The sequence below is a fragment of the Lepus europaeus genome, chromosome 16 (genome assembly GCF_033115175.1).
Source record: "Lepus europaeus isolate LE1 chromosome 16, mLepTim1.pri, whole genome shotgun sequence".
In the NCBI taxonomy this organism is placed as follows: Eukaryota; Metazoa; Chordata; class Mammalia; order Lagomorpha; family Leporidae; genus Lepus; species Lepus europaeus.
Window position 1 is genome coordinate 40,692,678 of NC_084842.1, and position 16,532 is coordinate 40,709,209.

Sequence of the window (16,532 nt, forward strand, 5' to 3'; positions counted from 1 at the left end):
TTGTAATAGGATTTTCAATTAATTCACGCAGGCTTCCAATGCCTTACATTAGCCCTGTCAAGATGAAGTACAGCCACATCTAAAATGCCATCCCCTATTAAACGGTGCATGTCAGTGAATTTGTAATTTCTTCTGTTCAACCAGAGGATAAATGGATTCTACTCACCAAACAAATATGTGCTTCAGAAATGCACATTTTGAAATCCTGAACACTTCCTAGGAGGAACATTCTTTGCATTGTTATACAGTGACTATATATTAAAAATGTAATTGCCATGTGACTGCAGCCAAAAGGAAAAACATCCAGCTGCATGGAGACGAACAGATTGTCAGGTGCCCCATGTCACTGGTGAATAGTTTTCTCACGCTGGGCAAGAGTGATGATGATAGTTCACCCGTGTACTGCCTGCTGGGCCATTTGAGGTGGCTTACATACATGAATTTACTAAATACTCACAAAACAACTCTGATGAAGAAATGAAAACGCAGAGCGGTTAGTCTGTCCAAGATCATGCAGCTGGTAAGTGGCTGAGCTGGGATTCAAATCCCAGCAGTCTGGCTGTGGAGGCTATACTTCTACCCAGGTCTCTAGGTGCTGCCCCATCAGAGTCTCTTTGGCTACATTCCAAGAGTTAGTTTCTCAGCTCTTTCTTTCTCTTTCTCTCCCTGCAGTCGAATTTATGGCTGTCTTATTCACTATTATTTCTCAAACCTATCTTGGGAAATTTTGTTAAGCTACGATAACCAAGCTTCCAGAAATACATAGTAGAGAGTCTAGTGGAGCATCTGAGAGGACAGGCAAAAGTTAGAATTCTTACTTCTAGGAAATTGGACTTTAAATGGAATAAGACTGAAGTTCACGGGATCATGAAGGACCAGATTTCCTGATGCACATTTCCTTTCTGGGGAACCCTAAGGACAACAGAATTGCCTAGAAGATTAAGTCAAAGCTGAACAAGAGGAGTCATGCTTCTGGAAGCTAGATCTTAGTACTAACACACATGAGGGTGTCAGTACTGGAAGGCTCAACTGCCGTCCTCCTGGGTGTATTGCCTCTCAGAGCAGCTTTAATTAGCCAACCACAGCATCACATGGCTGAAGCCAAGAAAAGATGATTGCCGATAGCATTTAGAGAGCACGAATTACCATTCTCTTAAGCCAAACACAAATATTTAACAAAAAAGCTTGGCTTATGGGTAGGCAAGATTATAAATCTCTGACCAGAAGCCAAACTAATTGTTGAAACTGTATATGAAGTTCTGTTTCGTTAAGAGTATAAAACTTTGATCCACTTTTGTAAGAGGAAGAGGAAGCAATGATAAGAATAGTGTTACAGTTGGTTTACTTTATTGGAAAGATTAAATTTTTTAAAAAAAGATTTATTAGGCCGGCGCCGTGGCTCAACAGGCTAATCCTCCGCCTTGCGGCGCCGGCACACCGGGTTCTAGTCCCGGTTGGGGCACCGATCCTGTCCCGGTTGCCCCTCTTCCAGGCCAGCTCTCTGCTGTGGCCAGGGAGTGCAGTGGAGGATGGCCCAAGTGCTTGGGCCCTGCACCCCATGGGAGACCAGGAGAAGCACCTGGCTCCTGCCATCGGATCAGCGCGGTGCGGCGGCCATTGGAGGGTGAACCAACGGCAAAAGGAAGACCTTTCTCTCTGTCTCTCTCTCACTGTCCACTCTGCCTGTCAAAAAAAAAATAAAAATAAAAATAAAAATAAAAATAAAAAAAAAGATTTATTAGTGAAAGGCAGAGTTACAGAAAGGCAGCGAGAGAGACAGAGAGACAAAGACAGAGACAGAGAGAGAGAAAGGTCTTCCATCCGCTGGGTCATTCCCCAATTGGCCGTAATGGCTGGAGCCGTGCCAATCTGAAGCTAGGAGACAGGAGCTTCTTCTGGGTCTCCCACGCAAGTGCAGGGGCCTAAGGACTTGAGCCATCTTCTGCTTTCCCAGGCCATAACAGAAAGCTGGATTGGAAGTGGTGCAACCAGGACTTGAACCCGCACCCATATGGGATGCCAGCACAGCAGGTGGCGGCTTTACCTGCCATGCCACAGCACCAGCCCCAAGATTAAACTTCTAAAAAAATCAACTGGGGGCCAGCACCGTGGCTCACTTGGTTGATCTTCCGCCTGCAGCGCTGGCATCCCATATGGGCGCCAGATTCTAGTCCCGGTTGCTCCTCCTCCAGTCCAGCTCTCTGCTGTGGCCCGGGAGGGCAGTGGAGGATGGCCCAAGTGCTTGGGCCCCTGCACCCCATGGGACACCACGAGGAAGCACCTGGCTCCTGGCTTCAGATCGGCACAGCGCGCGGGCCATGGCGGCCATTTGGAGGGTGAACCAGCGGAGGGAGGACCTTTCTCTCTGTCTCTCTCTCACTGTCTAACTCTGCTTATCAAATAAACAAAAAAAAAATCAACTGGTTTAGGCCTGTGCTTATTACATGATTGCTTGCCTTCCCACTTCATGTCTATTTTCCATACTACTACCAGCCTAATCTATCTGGCATATGATTTTACCATGTCCATCAATGCTTCAAACCTAAGGGTGACCTATCATTGCCTGAAGAGTATGGCAATCTACACTCAGTACCTTCCACAAACTAGTTTCTTCCTTCCTCTCCTACACATTATGTTCCAAAATTCCTCCCTAGGGACATCAGATTCCTCACAGGCCTCAGTCTTCAACGTGCTACATCGCGCCTCCATGCTTTTGCTGGCATCGCCCCTGTGCCTGGAATGTGCTCTTTGCTTCTCATTCCTCCACTCCACTGCCTGGCTAAGTCCTGTGTATTCTTTAAGACTTGAGGAAGCATTTCATTTTCTCACCCACCAACCCCTGGAAATGTCATCAGAGTGTGTATCTCTATCATTGCATTTACTACACTGTACTATAATTATTCTAGCATCTCACCCTTTAAGGAAAAGAACTCCTTAACTCCTCAGCACCAGCATGTCGACTAGTAAAAAATAAAAATTTTATAAATGTTTTCTGGTTGGATGAATTAGGACACAAAAGGCAGGGTCCCTGTAAGCTCATCCAGTGAGTTATTCTAGACATGTTTGATTTCCATTTATCCTGTGATTCAGTGATAGGCAGCAGTGCCCCAGAGAGGCCAGAGATCTTAAAGTGACAGCTAATGCTCAACAATGGCACCTCCAATGCCACTGGGAAGTATCATATTTAATCTGTGTGATGATTAAATTGCCTTGGGGTGCACATAATTTTAAACTTGTCATTTAAAACCATAATAATGCAATCACATTTAAAACTTCACCTCTTAGCTTATCAGCCTAACAGTGCTTCTCTAACCAGAAAAGGGCGAAGTTGATCTTAAACTGTAAAAGATTGACTATCTACACATTTACAGATTATAAACCCTGAGGGGGCAGGCAGTGTGACCACCTTACTCACTGGTGTACACTAGATTCTGGCCCAGAGTGGACTTTCAGAGACTGCTTCATAAGTTTATGAAAGAATAAGAACCTGCCACACTAAAAGCAGTATAAGGAGATTTATCCAAAAGCAAAACTCTGATTTTTATAAATCAAGCTTAAGAGCAATTAATAACTTAATGAATTGTGCTTCTGTTTAAATTTTTTACTTATAATGCTTACTTATCCTGATGAATGAAGCAGTTAATTCAAGATATTTGTTTTCTCTTAGTTTTTGAATTTTGATCCAGGAAATCACTCAGCAGTCATATTTTCATGTTGTAATAACTGAACAAATAAGGCGAAATTCCTCCAAAATTAACTTTAGGTATAGAAGGCTAAATTGTGGCTGGGACATGTACTTCCTACTCTATAAATGTCATTCTGGACATTTATTATGTATTTGCTGTTTATTGGTAGCATATATCATGTTTTTTTTAACATAGGATTTTCTTCAGAGGCAAGTGCAGAGTTGAATTTGACTTAGAAACAATGATAGTACAGTTGTATTTTCAAAGAATTTTGAAACATCCTTTCATTAAAATTTGTCTTTTTCTTTAAGGGTATACCTCAGTTACCATGTGCCAAAGCATTATACAACTACGAAGGAAAAGAGCCTGGAGACCTTAAATTCAGCAAAGGAGACATCATCATTTTGCGAAGACAAGTGGATGAAAATTGGTACCATGGGGAAGTCAATGGGGTCCATGGCTTTTTCCCCACCAACTTTGTGCAGATTATTAAACCATTACCTCAGCCCCCACCTCAGTGCAAAGCACTTTATGACTTTGAAGTGAAAGACAAGGAAGCAGACAAAGATTGCCTTCCATTTGCCAAGGTAAAGTTAGAATGAGTTTGGTTTTGTTTTGCAGCTTTTCCTCTGTACCTGGATACTAGGCATATGGCAAATTGTGTGTGAACTATCTCACTGTGCTTCTAAAAATACCTAGAACCAATCTTTAAGTTGAAAGTAATTTTGCGCATAGACTTCTTGCATGAAAGACAATTTTGGTTGATGTTTCTGTTTAGAACCTAAATTTATTTTGAAGCCACTTTAAAGGGAGTGTATGCCACCCAGGGATTTTTAAAGTACTGAATTATGAATAACAAAACATTAGGGGCTCATTTAGCCTAGTGGTTGAAATGCCTATGTCCCTCATCAGAGCACCTGAGTACCTCCTTTCAATTCCCTCTGGACTCCTGGCTCCAGCTTATTGCTAATGAGCTCCCAGCTTCCCGCTTTGGCCCCAGGCCAGTCCTAGTCTGTTGAACCAGCGGATGGGAGCTCTATCTCTGTGCCTGTCAGATAAAAAAACAAAGCAAAACAAAACATCTTTGCTTCCTTATTTTACATGTAAATCTCCCTGATTAAAAACACAGGAATATATTTACTGAATTGATAAAATGGTTTAGAATTTTTAATGAGAATATTGTGTTCTTGTAAAGAAAGGCAGTAAGATATGCATTTGAATGGGTATGTTATTGAGAAAAGTGAGAAGTATCTGAGATTCAATCTAAAACAAATTTAAGAGGCTGGGGTAGTTATAATTTGAGGTTGCAAATTGTGAGTCTAAACAAAATAAGTAACAACTCTCTGAAAGGATACCAGGTTGACTGATAGTTACCATTTATTGATGAGAATGTTGAATTCATGTGCTAGAGTTATGTCACTACATTTTTATTCATATTCTTACAATACCTGAGTCCTTGTATTGCAAAAGAAAATTATATCATAAGCTTAATGAGATCGGGTAGACTAACGATTTGTTATTTCTTCAGGACGATGTTCTGACAGTGATCCGCAGAGTGGATGAAAACTGGGCTGAAGGAATGCTGGCCGACAAAATAGGAATATTTCCAATTTCATATGTTGAGGTAAGCTAATGTAGAGAAACTTGGATCATGTTAGAATTCAGATTAGTAAATAAATCTTAGTTAGGCGATCCGAGTGTTAAGAAGTCTCCACAACATAAACCGTGAGGAACGTCCTGTTCGAGATCATTGGATGTTGGGAAGAATTCCTCGTCTTTTCCTGCAATTACTGAAGACTGAAATCTTTGAAACTCTTTACTTTGTCTCCTGCTAAAAAGCATTCCTATATCTTATTCAGTGTTATTGTGTACTTACTGTCAGTCACCTATACTATTTCCTGCATTCTGTATCTTGGGATTAGTTGATTAAATGCCTAAGGTGGGAGATTAGTGTATTTTTTTATTTGTTTACTAGTTTCTTATCTGTCACATCATTGGGGCTACCAAAGTGCTTTGCAGAACAGGCTTCAAAAAACACAAAATAAATGAATGAGTCTCCTTCCATTCCATCCCAGCAACTACCTAGCCACCTGCCCTCTTTTAATTACCTTTAAAAAAAAGAAAAAAGATACATTTATTCATTTGAAAAGCAGGGTTAGAAAGAAAGAAGGAGAGACAGAGAAAGACAGAGAGGTCTTCCATCTACTGGTTCACTGCCCGAATGTCCATGATGGCTAGGGCTGGGATGAATTGAAGATAGAAGTCAGGAGCTTCTTCCAGGTCTGTGGCCTACACGGGTGCAAAGGCCCAATCACTTGGGCCATCCTCTGCTGCTTTCCCAGGTACATTAGCAGGGAGCTGGATCAGAAGTGGAGCAGCTGGGACATGAACCCACATCTATATGGGATACCAGCATCATAGATGGTAGCTTAACTTACTATGCCTTGATACTGGCCCCTAATTGCCTTTACTCATAAAGCTATGGTCAAACCTCACCCAGTGAAGTCATTTCAGAGAATATGTATAAAGTAATACAGTAGTATTATTTCAGTGAATAACACAAATTAAAAATTAACCAAGAAGTTTCAATTTATAGTAGACCTTCATTATGTCATATAAACTAAATGTTCTTTAGTAATAAGAATTTCTTGCTGAAAATAAAATTAAAGGCATTTTCAAAGAATGAAACACAAGCATACAAGGTTAGCTGAGGTCACAGAGACTTCTGGGAACACATAAACTCTTTGTGGATACCTATGTCATGTATCAGTAGAGGTGAAACAAGAGAAGTGGAAAAGCTACATTTTGTAGAAGGGAGGAAGATCTAGGCAGGAAGACCAGAAGCCAAAATGTAGAATCACATATTGTTTGGAGAATTGAAAGTAATTGTGTTGTTTAAAATATCAAAGTATAGATTTTAAGCATGTGAAAAAGAAAAGCAAGCATCACGTATTTTGCCATCTTTTTATCTGAGGCGTTTGTTTTGGCATAATTCTGAAAACTAAAATGACAAATTGTGTCATTGTAGCCAGCATTCAATTTCCTCCATAGACTGAGAGACTGCCAGCATTTCCATAGGAAAAAAAAATCAATTTGACTACCGTACATCCATGGGAACATAATTCAAACCATGTACAAGTCTTGAATTTTATCCATACCCTTCAGATGTTCCTATTTATTGAAATATTTTTTTCTGTCTTTGAAAGTAAACAGAAAATAATTCCTTAACTCTCAGACAGTCCTTCCTCTACCTTATTTATATATTCTAACTGTGGGTCATGGAAAACTAGAAGCATTTCCAAGTATTTGGATAGTTACACTGAAGAGCATGAGTAAGCACAAGATTAGTAATGAAAGCCTGTCTCTACTTGTTAGGAATTATCAGTATTACATGCTTGGCTTGTGATGCATGAAAAGGAATTGCTTTATTTTTGTTATCATGCAGGTGTAGAATTGAAGGGATAGGTGTAAAAGATCTACCTGTGGTTAAGTCTGGAGTCACTTAAGTCATTTGAGTCAGTCAGATTATTGTACTGTGTCTTCAATCAGATAAATTTATGCCCTAATTAAAGTATTTTCATTCTTCTTATTTTTTTGAAATGAGTGTTTTCCTCATTTGAACTAGAATTTTGTTAGTTGAGAGGCAGTAAACAAATCATCTATCGCTAGGAGCCTATGAGCATTTCTTTGCTGTCAGGCCATTAGATTGAATTCCTGGGTAGGGAGCAGAGCAGCTGGGAATTAGTGACACCTGGTTCAGCCCTTACAGGACCAAAATGGGGCAGATTTCAAACGCAGTGATGAAAATCCAACTATCTTGGTAGTGTAGGCTGTCTTACCAGGCAGTCTCAAACGTAATGAAGCAAACTGTGGAAATCAAAACCTGGGTCTTTTTCCAGAATAATGGACTTTCTCTTGCTCTATAAGTATGTTCATATTTGACCCACATAAGGGCCCAGTCTTCAGTATACAAAAACAAAACTGTTATAAAAATTCATTTATAAATAATTTTCTCATGTATTTTAAACAGGCATTTATGTCTGTTAGTGTTAACTAAGTGCTTCTTCCCCCCCCCCCCCCATATTGTTGCCAAAAACTATTATCTCTCAAAGGTTTTGAGAAGATTGATAGAGATAATACATCTCAAAAGGACTGACACCACTACATCTTATACATAGTGACTTGCAGCTGAAATTGGGCTATAACTCCAGGTATGCAGATTATAGTAATGATCAAATAAAAGAGCCTCAGGACCATGTGTATTGATGGAAATGAGCTCATAGTTCTAAGTTTCCAAAGGAACACCTTTGTTGGCCAGAGGCCTGTCAGCAGGAGCTGAAATTTCCCCCCTTGACCTCTACTGTTCAATTTTGGTAATATAAATGTGTGAGGAACTTCCTGTGGCAGCAGCTAAAGAGGAGGGGCCTAGGGATAGGCTTGTGGACCTGGAGTAAACTGTCAGTATCCAGTGTTACAATGTGGAGCTGTGGAATTAGGAGCATAAGGTGAATTGAAAGGAGCTGAGCATCAGAGGTGGGCAAAGGCTAAGTGGAGAGACTGAGGTGGGGGAAAATGCTGCTGGAACAGTTTGCCCTCCTTTCCTGTTCTCAGTGATCCCTTCTGTCTTTTCCCCCAGCAACTTGTAAGTGCAGAATGTGATCTCCAGCTGCATCAGAGGCAGGGAATGGTGATGGTGGCATAGTGGCTTGCAAAATAAGTCTCTTACTGAAGTAAAAACTTTCCTTATTAAAGTAAAACATAGGGGCAGGCCTTGTGATGCAGTAGGTTATTAAGCCCCTGTCTGGGACACAGGTATCCCATATGGAGTGCCAGCTGAGTTGACTACTCTGAGCTTCCAATCCAGTTTCCTGCTAATGTACCTGGGAAGGTAGTGGATAATGGCCCAAGTCTAGGGTCCCTGCTACACACACGGAATACCTGGGTGGAGTTCCTGGCTCTGGCTTTGGCCTGGCCTAGCCTTGACAATTAACAGGCATTTGGAGAGTGAACCAGCAGATAGAAGATCGATCTTTCTCTTTCTGTCTCTCTCTCCAAACAAATAAAAAATCTAAATTAAAAAATAATTAAAAGGAAATTTATTGAAGACAGCATTGTAGCATAGCAGGTTAAAGTTGCTGCCTGTAGCTTGGCATCCCAAATGGGCACTGGTTTGATTCCCGGCTGCTCCACTTTTGATCCAGCTCCCTGCTGATGCACCTGGGAAAGCAGTGGAATATAACCCAAGTGCTTGGGCCCCTGCACCTACATGGGAGACCTGGAGGAAGCTCTTGGCTCCTGGCTTCCAACCAGCCCAGCTCCAGCCGTTGCAGCCATTTGGGGAGTGAACCACTGGATGGAAGATCTCTTTCTCTGTCTCTCCTTCTATGTAACTCTACCTTTCAAATAAAATTTTAAAAATCTTTTTAAAAAGATTTATCTATTTGAAAGGCAGAGTTACTGAAAAAGAAGAAGGGAAAGATCTTCTACCCACCAGTTCACTCCCCAGGTGACTGCAACAGCCAGGGTTGGGCCAGGCTGAAGCCGAGAGCCAGGAGCTTCATCGGGGTCTCCCACGTGGGTGGGTACAGCCTCAAGTATTTGGGCTGTCCTCTTCCGCTCTCCCAGTGCACTAGCAGAGAGCTGAATTAGAAGTGGAGCAGCCAGAACACAAAATGGCTTCCAGATGGATAGCCAGCTTCACAGGTGGAGGCTTATAACCTGCTGCTTCACAACACTGGCCCCCAATAATTTGATTTTTAAAATAATAAAGCAAAGTTCTTGAAGGATTGAATAAAGAAGGAGAACATCTGGTTTGCTACAGCTCAGATGTCTGTCCCTAAGAGTCCTTGTCTAGCTCTTAAGATAAGAGTTCTTTAGCTCTGAACACATTCACTCTTCCCATCTGGAGAGTTTCTCAGCAGACCCCTCTCTAGTCAAGCCTTAGAGGCCGTGGATTTTATTCTTCCTTAGATAGTTTCTTCCTTGACTTGAACAAGCTGGAAAGCAATGAGGGATGAGAGTTTTGTGGGAAAACATGGGGAATTCTTTTTTATTTATTTTCATTTTACTTGAAAGGCAGAGAAACATAGAGGGAGAAAAAGAAAGCAATCTTCCTCCTGCTGGCTTACTCCCCAAATGCCTGCAATAGCTGGGGCTGGGCCAGTCTGAAGCCAGGAGCCTGGAACTCCTTCTTGGTCTCCCATGTGGGTGACAGGAAGTCAGTAATTGAGCTATTACCTACTGCCTCCCAGACTGCTCATCAGAGTTGGATGGGAATTGGAGGCTGAACGCATATCCAGGCACTCCAGTATGGGATGAGAGTACACCAGGTGGCAGTTTAACCCATGGTGATTTAATATACTGCACCATAATGTTCACCAGCCCATCCCTGCCCAGGGAATTTTTTTTAGATTTATGTATTTACTTACTTTGAAAGAACAACAGAAAGAGAGAGAGAGAGAGAAAGAGAAAGAAAGAGAGAGAGAGCGTGCACGAGAGAGAGCTCTTCTATCCACCAGTTTTTCCCTCCAAAGATCCATAAGAGATAGGTCTGGGCCAGGCTGAACCCAGGAGCCAGGAACTCCATACTGGTTTCCCACATGAGTGGTAGGGACCCGCACACTTGGGCTATCTTCTGACTTCCCGGTTACATTAGCAGGGAGCTGGATCATAAGCGAAGCAGCCAAGGCTCCAGAGAGTACTCAGATGTGGACTGCAGCAGCTCATCCTGCTATACCCCACCTGCAAAATTCTTGACGACATTGTGCCAGAACATGCATTAAAGGGTATACTTGCCAATAACTGATTGAAATTTAAAGAAAATAAATAAAAATTAGTAGCCTGATTCTCTCTTTGTTCAAAAATATGAATTTTCTACAAAGTAGAATGGAAGATTATAACAACTTCATTAATTTGACACTGACGCATTCAAGTTTTGCAATCATTTGGACAAGCATGGCATGATTCTTAGCCAAGTAAAAAGTTTGAATCATGTAAGTGCTGATTAGAGAATGTTGAATGTTTTTCAATTATTATTGTGTATTGTAGGCTTATAAATTTGTATTGTTTCCATTTACTTGGATCCCAGGCCATGTGTTTGAAATATTGCTATCCCAGGTTTTTCAATAGTGGAAAAACCATAGATAATATTAAGATGATCATTCACATGTGCTGATGGCCTGTAGTAGGGGCAGCCCAATAGACAACTATTTTTTTCTCTCTAACTAATGCCAGAAGAAGGACTACATTTTTTAGATCTCAGCTTGGATATCACTTCCTCTGATAGACTTGCTCTCACTGCCTTATCTAAAGTAATTCCTCCTCCTCACTTGCTTTACCTCAGACACATCAGGGTGTGAGAGTGAGGTAAAACTTGGATTTTGGAATCAGATGGCCAGGATTCAAGTCTTGACTGGAGCAGTAATTATGAGTGGCCTGGGGCCTGGTCTCTTCATTTTTAAAATAATAGAGCCTCTTCCTGGATGAATCAATTCCAGTGATACTTAAGAATAGTGCCTATCACCTAGTACGAGCTGTGCAACTGATGGATATGATTATTATTGCTATTATTATTATTATTCCTTCATAGCACTTAAAAATATTTATTTAAATGAACAGGCAGAGAGAGATCTTGTATCTACTGGTTTACTTCTCAAATGCCCCCAAGGCTGGGCCAGCCTGAAGCCAGGAGCCAGGAGCTTCATCCTTGTTTCCTGCATCAGTGACAGGGGCCAAAGTACTTGATCTATCATCATCTGCTACCTCCCAGGCTCATTATTAGGCAAAGGATCAGAAGTGGAGAAGCTGGGACTCAAACCAGGCACTCCAGCATGGGATGTGGGTATCTTGAGCAGTATCTTAACTGCTGGGCCAAATGCCTGCCCCCATAGCACTTTTTTCTGTCTGTAACTATTAAAAGTTATTTTAATAACACATTATTAATTTAATAACAAATTAATTAATATGGTTACCAACTCTCCCACCACCTCCCCTTCCTTATCAGAATATGAACTCCTAAGGACCAGTCCTTTTCTGGCATACTTCAGTACCCGGAGGTTCTTTCACACAGCGTCCCCATAGTGGACTCTCAATGAATATCACTTGACTGAGTGAATGAATCACCTAAGAGCTTTTATAGTTGACTCAAAACCCCAAATGGACTGAGGATTTTGCCAGCTTTTACATTTTTCATGTGATACATACACTCCCATCATTCCCTACCTGGGCATTATTTATCATTGGTTTAACTTGACGTTACATCAGGAAGCTTCTTTGTTTCTAGCCCCCTTTCCTTTATCTCTCTGTTTTCTTTCTTCTAAACTGGTTATGCCTTGTTTAGAATTTTCTCAGACTAAAATATTGGTACCCATAGTTGTGGATTAGATCCTATAACCTGTACTGACTATATCCAAAATAGAGCCAACACTTTAGGGGACAGAGTTGAGAAATGTTGACCAAAGGATACAGATTGGGGCGGGTATTATGGCACAGTGGGTTAAACAAGTGCTTAAGACATGGGATTTAGGCTGGTGTTGTGGCACAGCAGGTTAAGCTGCTGTCTGCAACGCTAGCATCTCATATGGGTGCCGCTTCATGTCCCAGCTGGTACACTTACCATCCAGCTCTTGCTAATGGCCTGGGAGAGCATTGGAAGATGTCCCAAGTGCTTGGGTCGCTGCTACCCATGTCGGAGATCCAGATGAAGCTCCTGGCTCCTGTCTTCAGCCGGGCTCAGCCTTGGTCATTGCAGCTACTTGGAGAGTGAGCAGGTGGAAGATCTTTCTTTCTCTCTCTCTCTCTCTCTTTCTTTCTCAACTGACATATATAAATAAATCTTTAAAAAAAAAATAAAAGACATGAGATTGAGTCACGCCTCTACTTCCAATCTAGGTTCTTGTTAATGCTTACCCTAGGAGCCAGCAAATGATGCCTTAAGTCCCTTCTACCCACATGGGAGACTTGGATGAAGTTCCTGGCTACCAGCTGCCATGGACATTTGAGGAGTCAGCCAGTTGTTGGAAGATCTTTCTCTGTGTGTGTCTCTCTCCCTTTCAAATAAATATAATTAAATAATTTTTTAAAAAGATACAGAGCTTTAGCTGGATAGGAGGAAGGAGTTTGGTTGTAGAATGTAATGTGTTATCAGCCATAATAATTGAAAATAAAATGTGCAGGACTCGCCCAGCACCAAGTGGCTTTAAGGGTGGGAGTGCTAGCTTCCTTCTCCATGGAACGAGGGAATTTGAAACAGTGATCTGTGTTCTGAAGAATAAGAAGTAGAGAGGTAGGTACGTAGTTTGAAGTTTTCAAGGTGACCCTTGGAGGAGCTAAGAAGAGAAATATTAACTTGAGTTTTTAACTTAAAGCCTTTCCTCTGGAGAATAATGGTAGCAGAAGGGCAAAATAATAACCTTTGATCTAATCATCATAGATTTGACTGAATTGTATGAAAATAGTCTGTCATTTATATTTTTGAGTGAATTATTTTTCTTTAAAAAGTGCCATCAATGTTTATAAAAGAAATTTAGGAAAATTGTTAAGAAGTGGAAAGAGAGAATTACAATATTGCTTAGCATCCAGATTCCTCCTTCATTTCTGAAGTAAGTTAATTTTTATAAGTGAAATATAAAGATGTTGAGAAATTAGGGACTATTGCTCAGTTGCTTAGCACCATACTTTCATCCTTAAATCTGAGTGAGTCATTGGCTCTGTTTTTGAGTAGCGTTTTTTAGCACTGTGTTGTGAATCTTCATATCTCATGAATGCTGTCAGCTCAATACAAGTAATCATACCTTTTCCTTCTTCTCTCATGATAGAAAGCAAGATCAGCACTGGCTTGCCAAGGTCTAAAGGCTAAGGTAGGCTCTTGTGCTCCAGGATGACTGACTGGTTAATACTTAAAGCTAGAAACCCAGCCTGCAGAGGAGTCGTTTAGAATTGGGAAGGAACATTATTTAAGACAGTTTATGCTCCACTGATTTCTCAGCAGTCTCTTTCTAATTTAGGAATCTCTTTTTGTTTTCCATCAGGAAAACATTTAAGGAGCCGAAATTCAGTTAATGTTTGTTGAGTTCTCACTGCATGAATGGACAGTTTCCAGGTTCCCTGGGTCTTTTCATAGAACATAAAAATGCAGATTTCTGCATAGCTTTCACTAGGATAGTGATCAAGTGGTATCTAATATCCACAAATTCCCAAAGAATTCCTAAATTCTTTAGCTTGCCGTATTCCCGTCTACATTCCTGTAAAGCATTACCTGGGGATTGCTGTCTTTATAGCTCATATGAGATGTCTATACATCTGTAGATAGCTCACCCTTTCTTCAAGGTCCAAATAAATAATCATATTTCTCATAAAGCCTTTGCTTACTGATTTTCCTATGCAGCAACAAGAATTTTATGAAACCAAACAACAGCAAACAACCCTCTCCTTGCTTTCAACTTCAGCAATACTCAGTTTGAGTAATTCTTATGGAGTTGGCCCATGCAAGAGTACAGTTGTGTATATAGATGATTTATTGTTTTCCTGTGTTCCTTGAGAACCACATCTTGTTTTTTAAAATTTTTTCCCAGGATCCTTTTATTTAAGATATACAAACTAAATGCATTTCATAAATACAAATTTAGGAGCACAGTGATTCTTCACACCCTACCCACCCTCCCACCAATACTCCCACCCTTCTTTCTTTTTCCCTCTCCTATTCCCATTCTTATTTTTTACTAAGATCTATTTTCAGTTAACTTTATACACATAATATTAACTATATATTAAGTAAAGAGTTCAACAAATAGTGTGAAAGAAAAAAAAAACTGTCCCCAACAGTTGAGACAAGGTTCAAAGTCATCACATCTCCAAGTGTCAATTTCACTTCTGTAGATGACCTTTTAGGTACTCTATTAGTTACCACAGATCAGAGAGAACATATATTTGCCTTTTGGGGATGGGCTTATTTCACTATGTATACTGTTTTCCAGTTGCATCTATTTCATTAAAAATGACAGGATTTCTTTTGTTTGTTTGTTTGTTTAACCACTGTGTAGTATCCCACCGTGTATATATCCCCTAATTTCTTTATCCAGTCTTAGGTTGATGAACATTTGGGATGATGTCTTAGCTATTTTGTGAATTGAGCTGCAGTAAACATGGGAGTACAGATAATTCTTTCATATGATGATTTCATTTCCCTTGGGTAAATTCCCAGTGGGATGACTGGGTCATATGGTAGGTATATATTCAGATTTCTGAGGTATCTCCATACTGTCTTGTACAGTGGCTGTATCATTTTACATTCCCACCAACAGTGGATTAGGGTACCCTTTTCTCCACATCCTCACTAGCATTTGTTGTTTGTTGATTTCTGTATGAAAGCCATTCTAATAGGGATGAGGTGAAACCTAACTGTGACCTTCATTTGCATTTCCCTGACAGCTAGTGATGCTGAGCATTTTTTCATGTGTATGTTGGCCATTTGGATGTCCTTTTTTGAAAAATGCCTGTTTAAGTCTTTTGCCCATTTCTTAACTGGGTTGTTTGTTTTGTTGTTGTGGAGTTTCTTGATATCTTTATAGATTGTGGATATTAATCCTTTATCAGTTGCATAGTTTGCAAGTAATTTCTCCCATTCTGTCAGTTGCCTTTTTCTTCACTTTGCTGATTGTTTCTTTTGCAGTGCAGAACCTTCTCAATTTGATGAATCCCATTTGTCAATTTTGGCTTTGATTGCCTCTGCCTCTAGGGTCTTTTCAAAGAACTCGTTATCTATGCCAGTGTGCATTTAGGTTTATTATAGACACATCTTCCTGTTGAATTCATCCCTTAATCATTATATAGTGCCCTTCTTTATCTCTTTTAACAGTTTTTGTGTTAAAGTCTATTTTGTCTGATATTAGGATGGCTACAGCAGATCTTTTTTGGTTTCTGTTAGTATGGAATATCTTTGTCTACCCTTTCACTTTCACTCTGCAGGTATCTTTGTTGATTTGATGTATTTCTTGTAGGCTGCAAATAGATGGGTTTTGTTTATTAATCCATTTAGCCAGTCTGTATCTTTTTACTGGAGAGTTGAGGCCATTTACATTCAAATGAGTATTGAGAAGTAACAACTGGGCCCTGCCATTTTTCTATAAATATTCCTGCTGTTTACTTTGGATTTCCTTTCTACTTTTACTGGGAGATTTTCTGCCTTCACCTTCTTACATAGTGATGACCATGATTCTATTTTTCTGTGTGTAGCACATCCCTAAGCATCTTTTGTAACGCTGGACAAGTGGTGACAAATTCTTTCAATTTCTGTTTGTTTTGGAAGGTCTTTTTTTAACCTTCATTCAGAAATGAGAATTTTGCAGGGTATAGTGTTCTGGGGTGACATTTTTTTTCCTTACAATTTGAAATATATCTTGCCATTCTCATCTGGGCTGTAGGGTTTCTTATGAGAAGTCAGCTGTGAGTCTAATTGGAGATGCTCTAAAAGTAATCTGGCATCTCTCTCATACACATTTTAGAATCTTTTCTTTAGGGGCCAGTGCTGTGGTATAATAGGCCGAACCTCTGCCTGCAGTGCCAGCATCCCATATGGGCACCAGTTCGCGTCCCTGCTGTCCCAACCATGAAAGCCATAGCTTAACATAAAGAATAGTTTTAATCATTTATTTCTGGGACAGAATAATTTTTCATAAAATTTGGAAAGAAAATGAATAATACCAAATCTCTTCACTATAATCATGACAATGTTCCTCAGTTCTTTTTGCTTATACATTGATGATATACCCATGATGTTGCCTTTCTCCACCTAATTTTAGTACTGTTAGCTGTCAGTTTTCACAATGATGTAATAAACACTTTAGTGGC

The 16,532-nt window shown here is 40.3% G+C and overlaps 1 protein-coding gene across 3 annotated transcripts in view; it reads left to right on the forward strand.

The window, feature by feature from the left end:
* The window catches only part of SH3RF1 (SH3 domain containing ring finger 1), a 199,986-nt gene that overhangs the window by 122,758 nt on the left and 60,696 nt on the right, over window positions 1-16,532 (forward strand). For 2 of the 3 annotated variants that reach the window (XM_062213278.1, XM_062213279.1), the window contains exons 3-4: window positions 3,998-4,273; window positions 5,215-5,310. In XM_062213278.1, the coding sequence (XP_062069262.1) occupies window positions 3,998-4,273; window positions 5,215-5,310 (372 nt within the window). Of the gene's footprint in view, window positions 1-395; window positions 521-3,997; window positions 4,274-5,214; window positions 5,311-16,532 lie in introns of those variants that run through there. The other variant, XM_062213280.1, reaches the window with a different exon arrangement.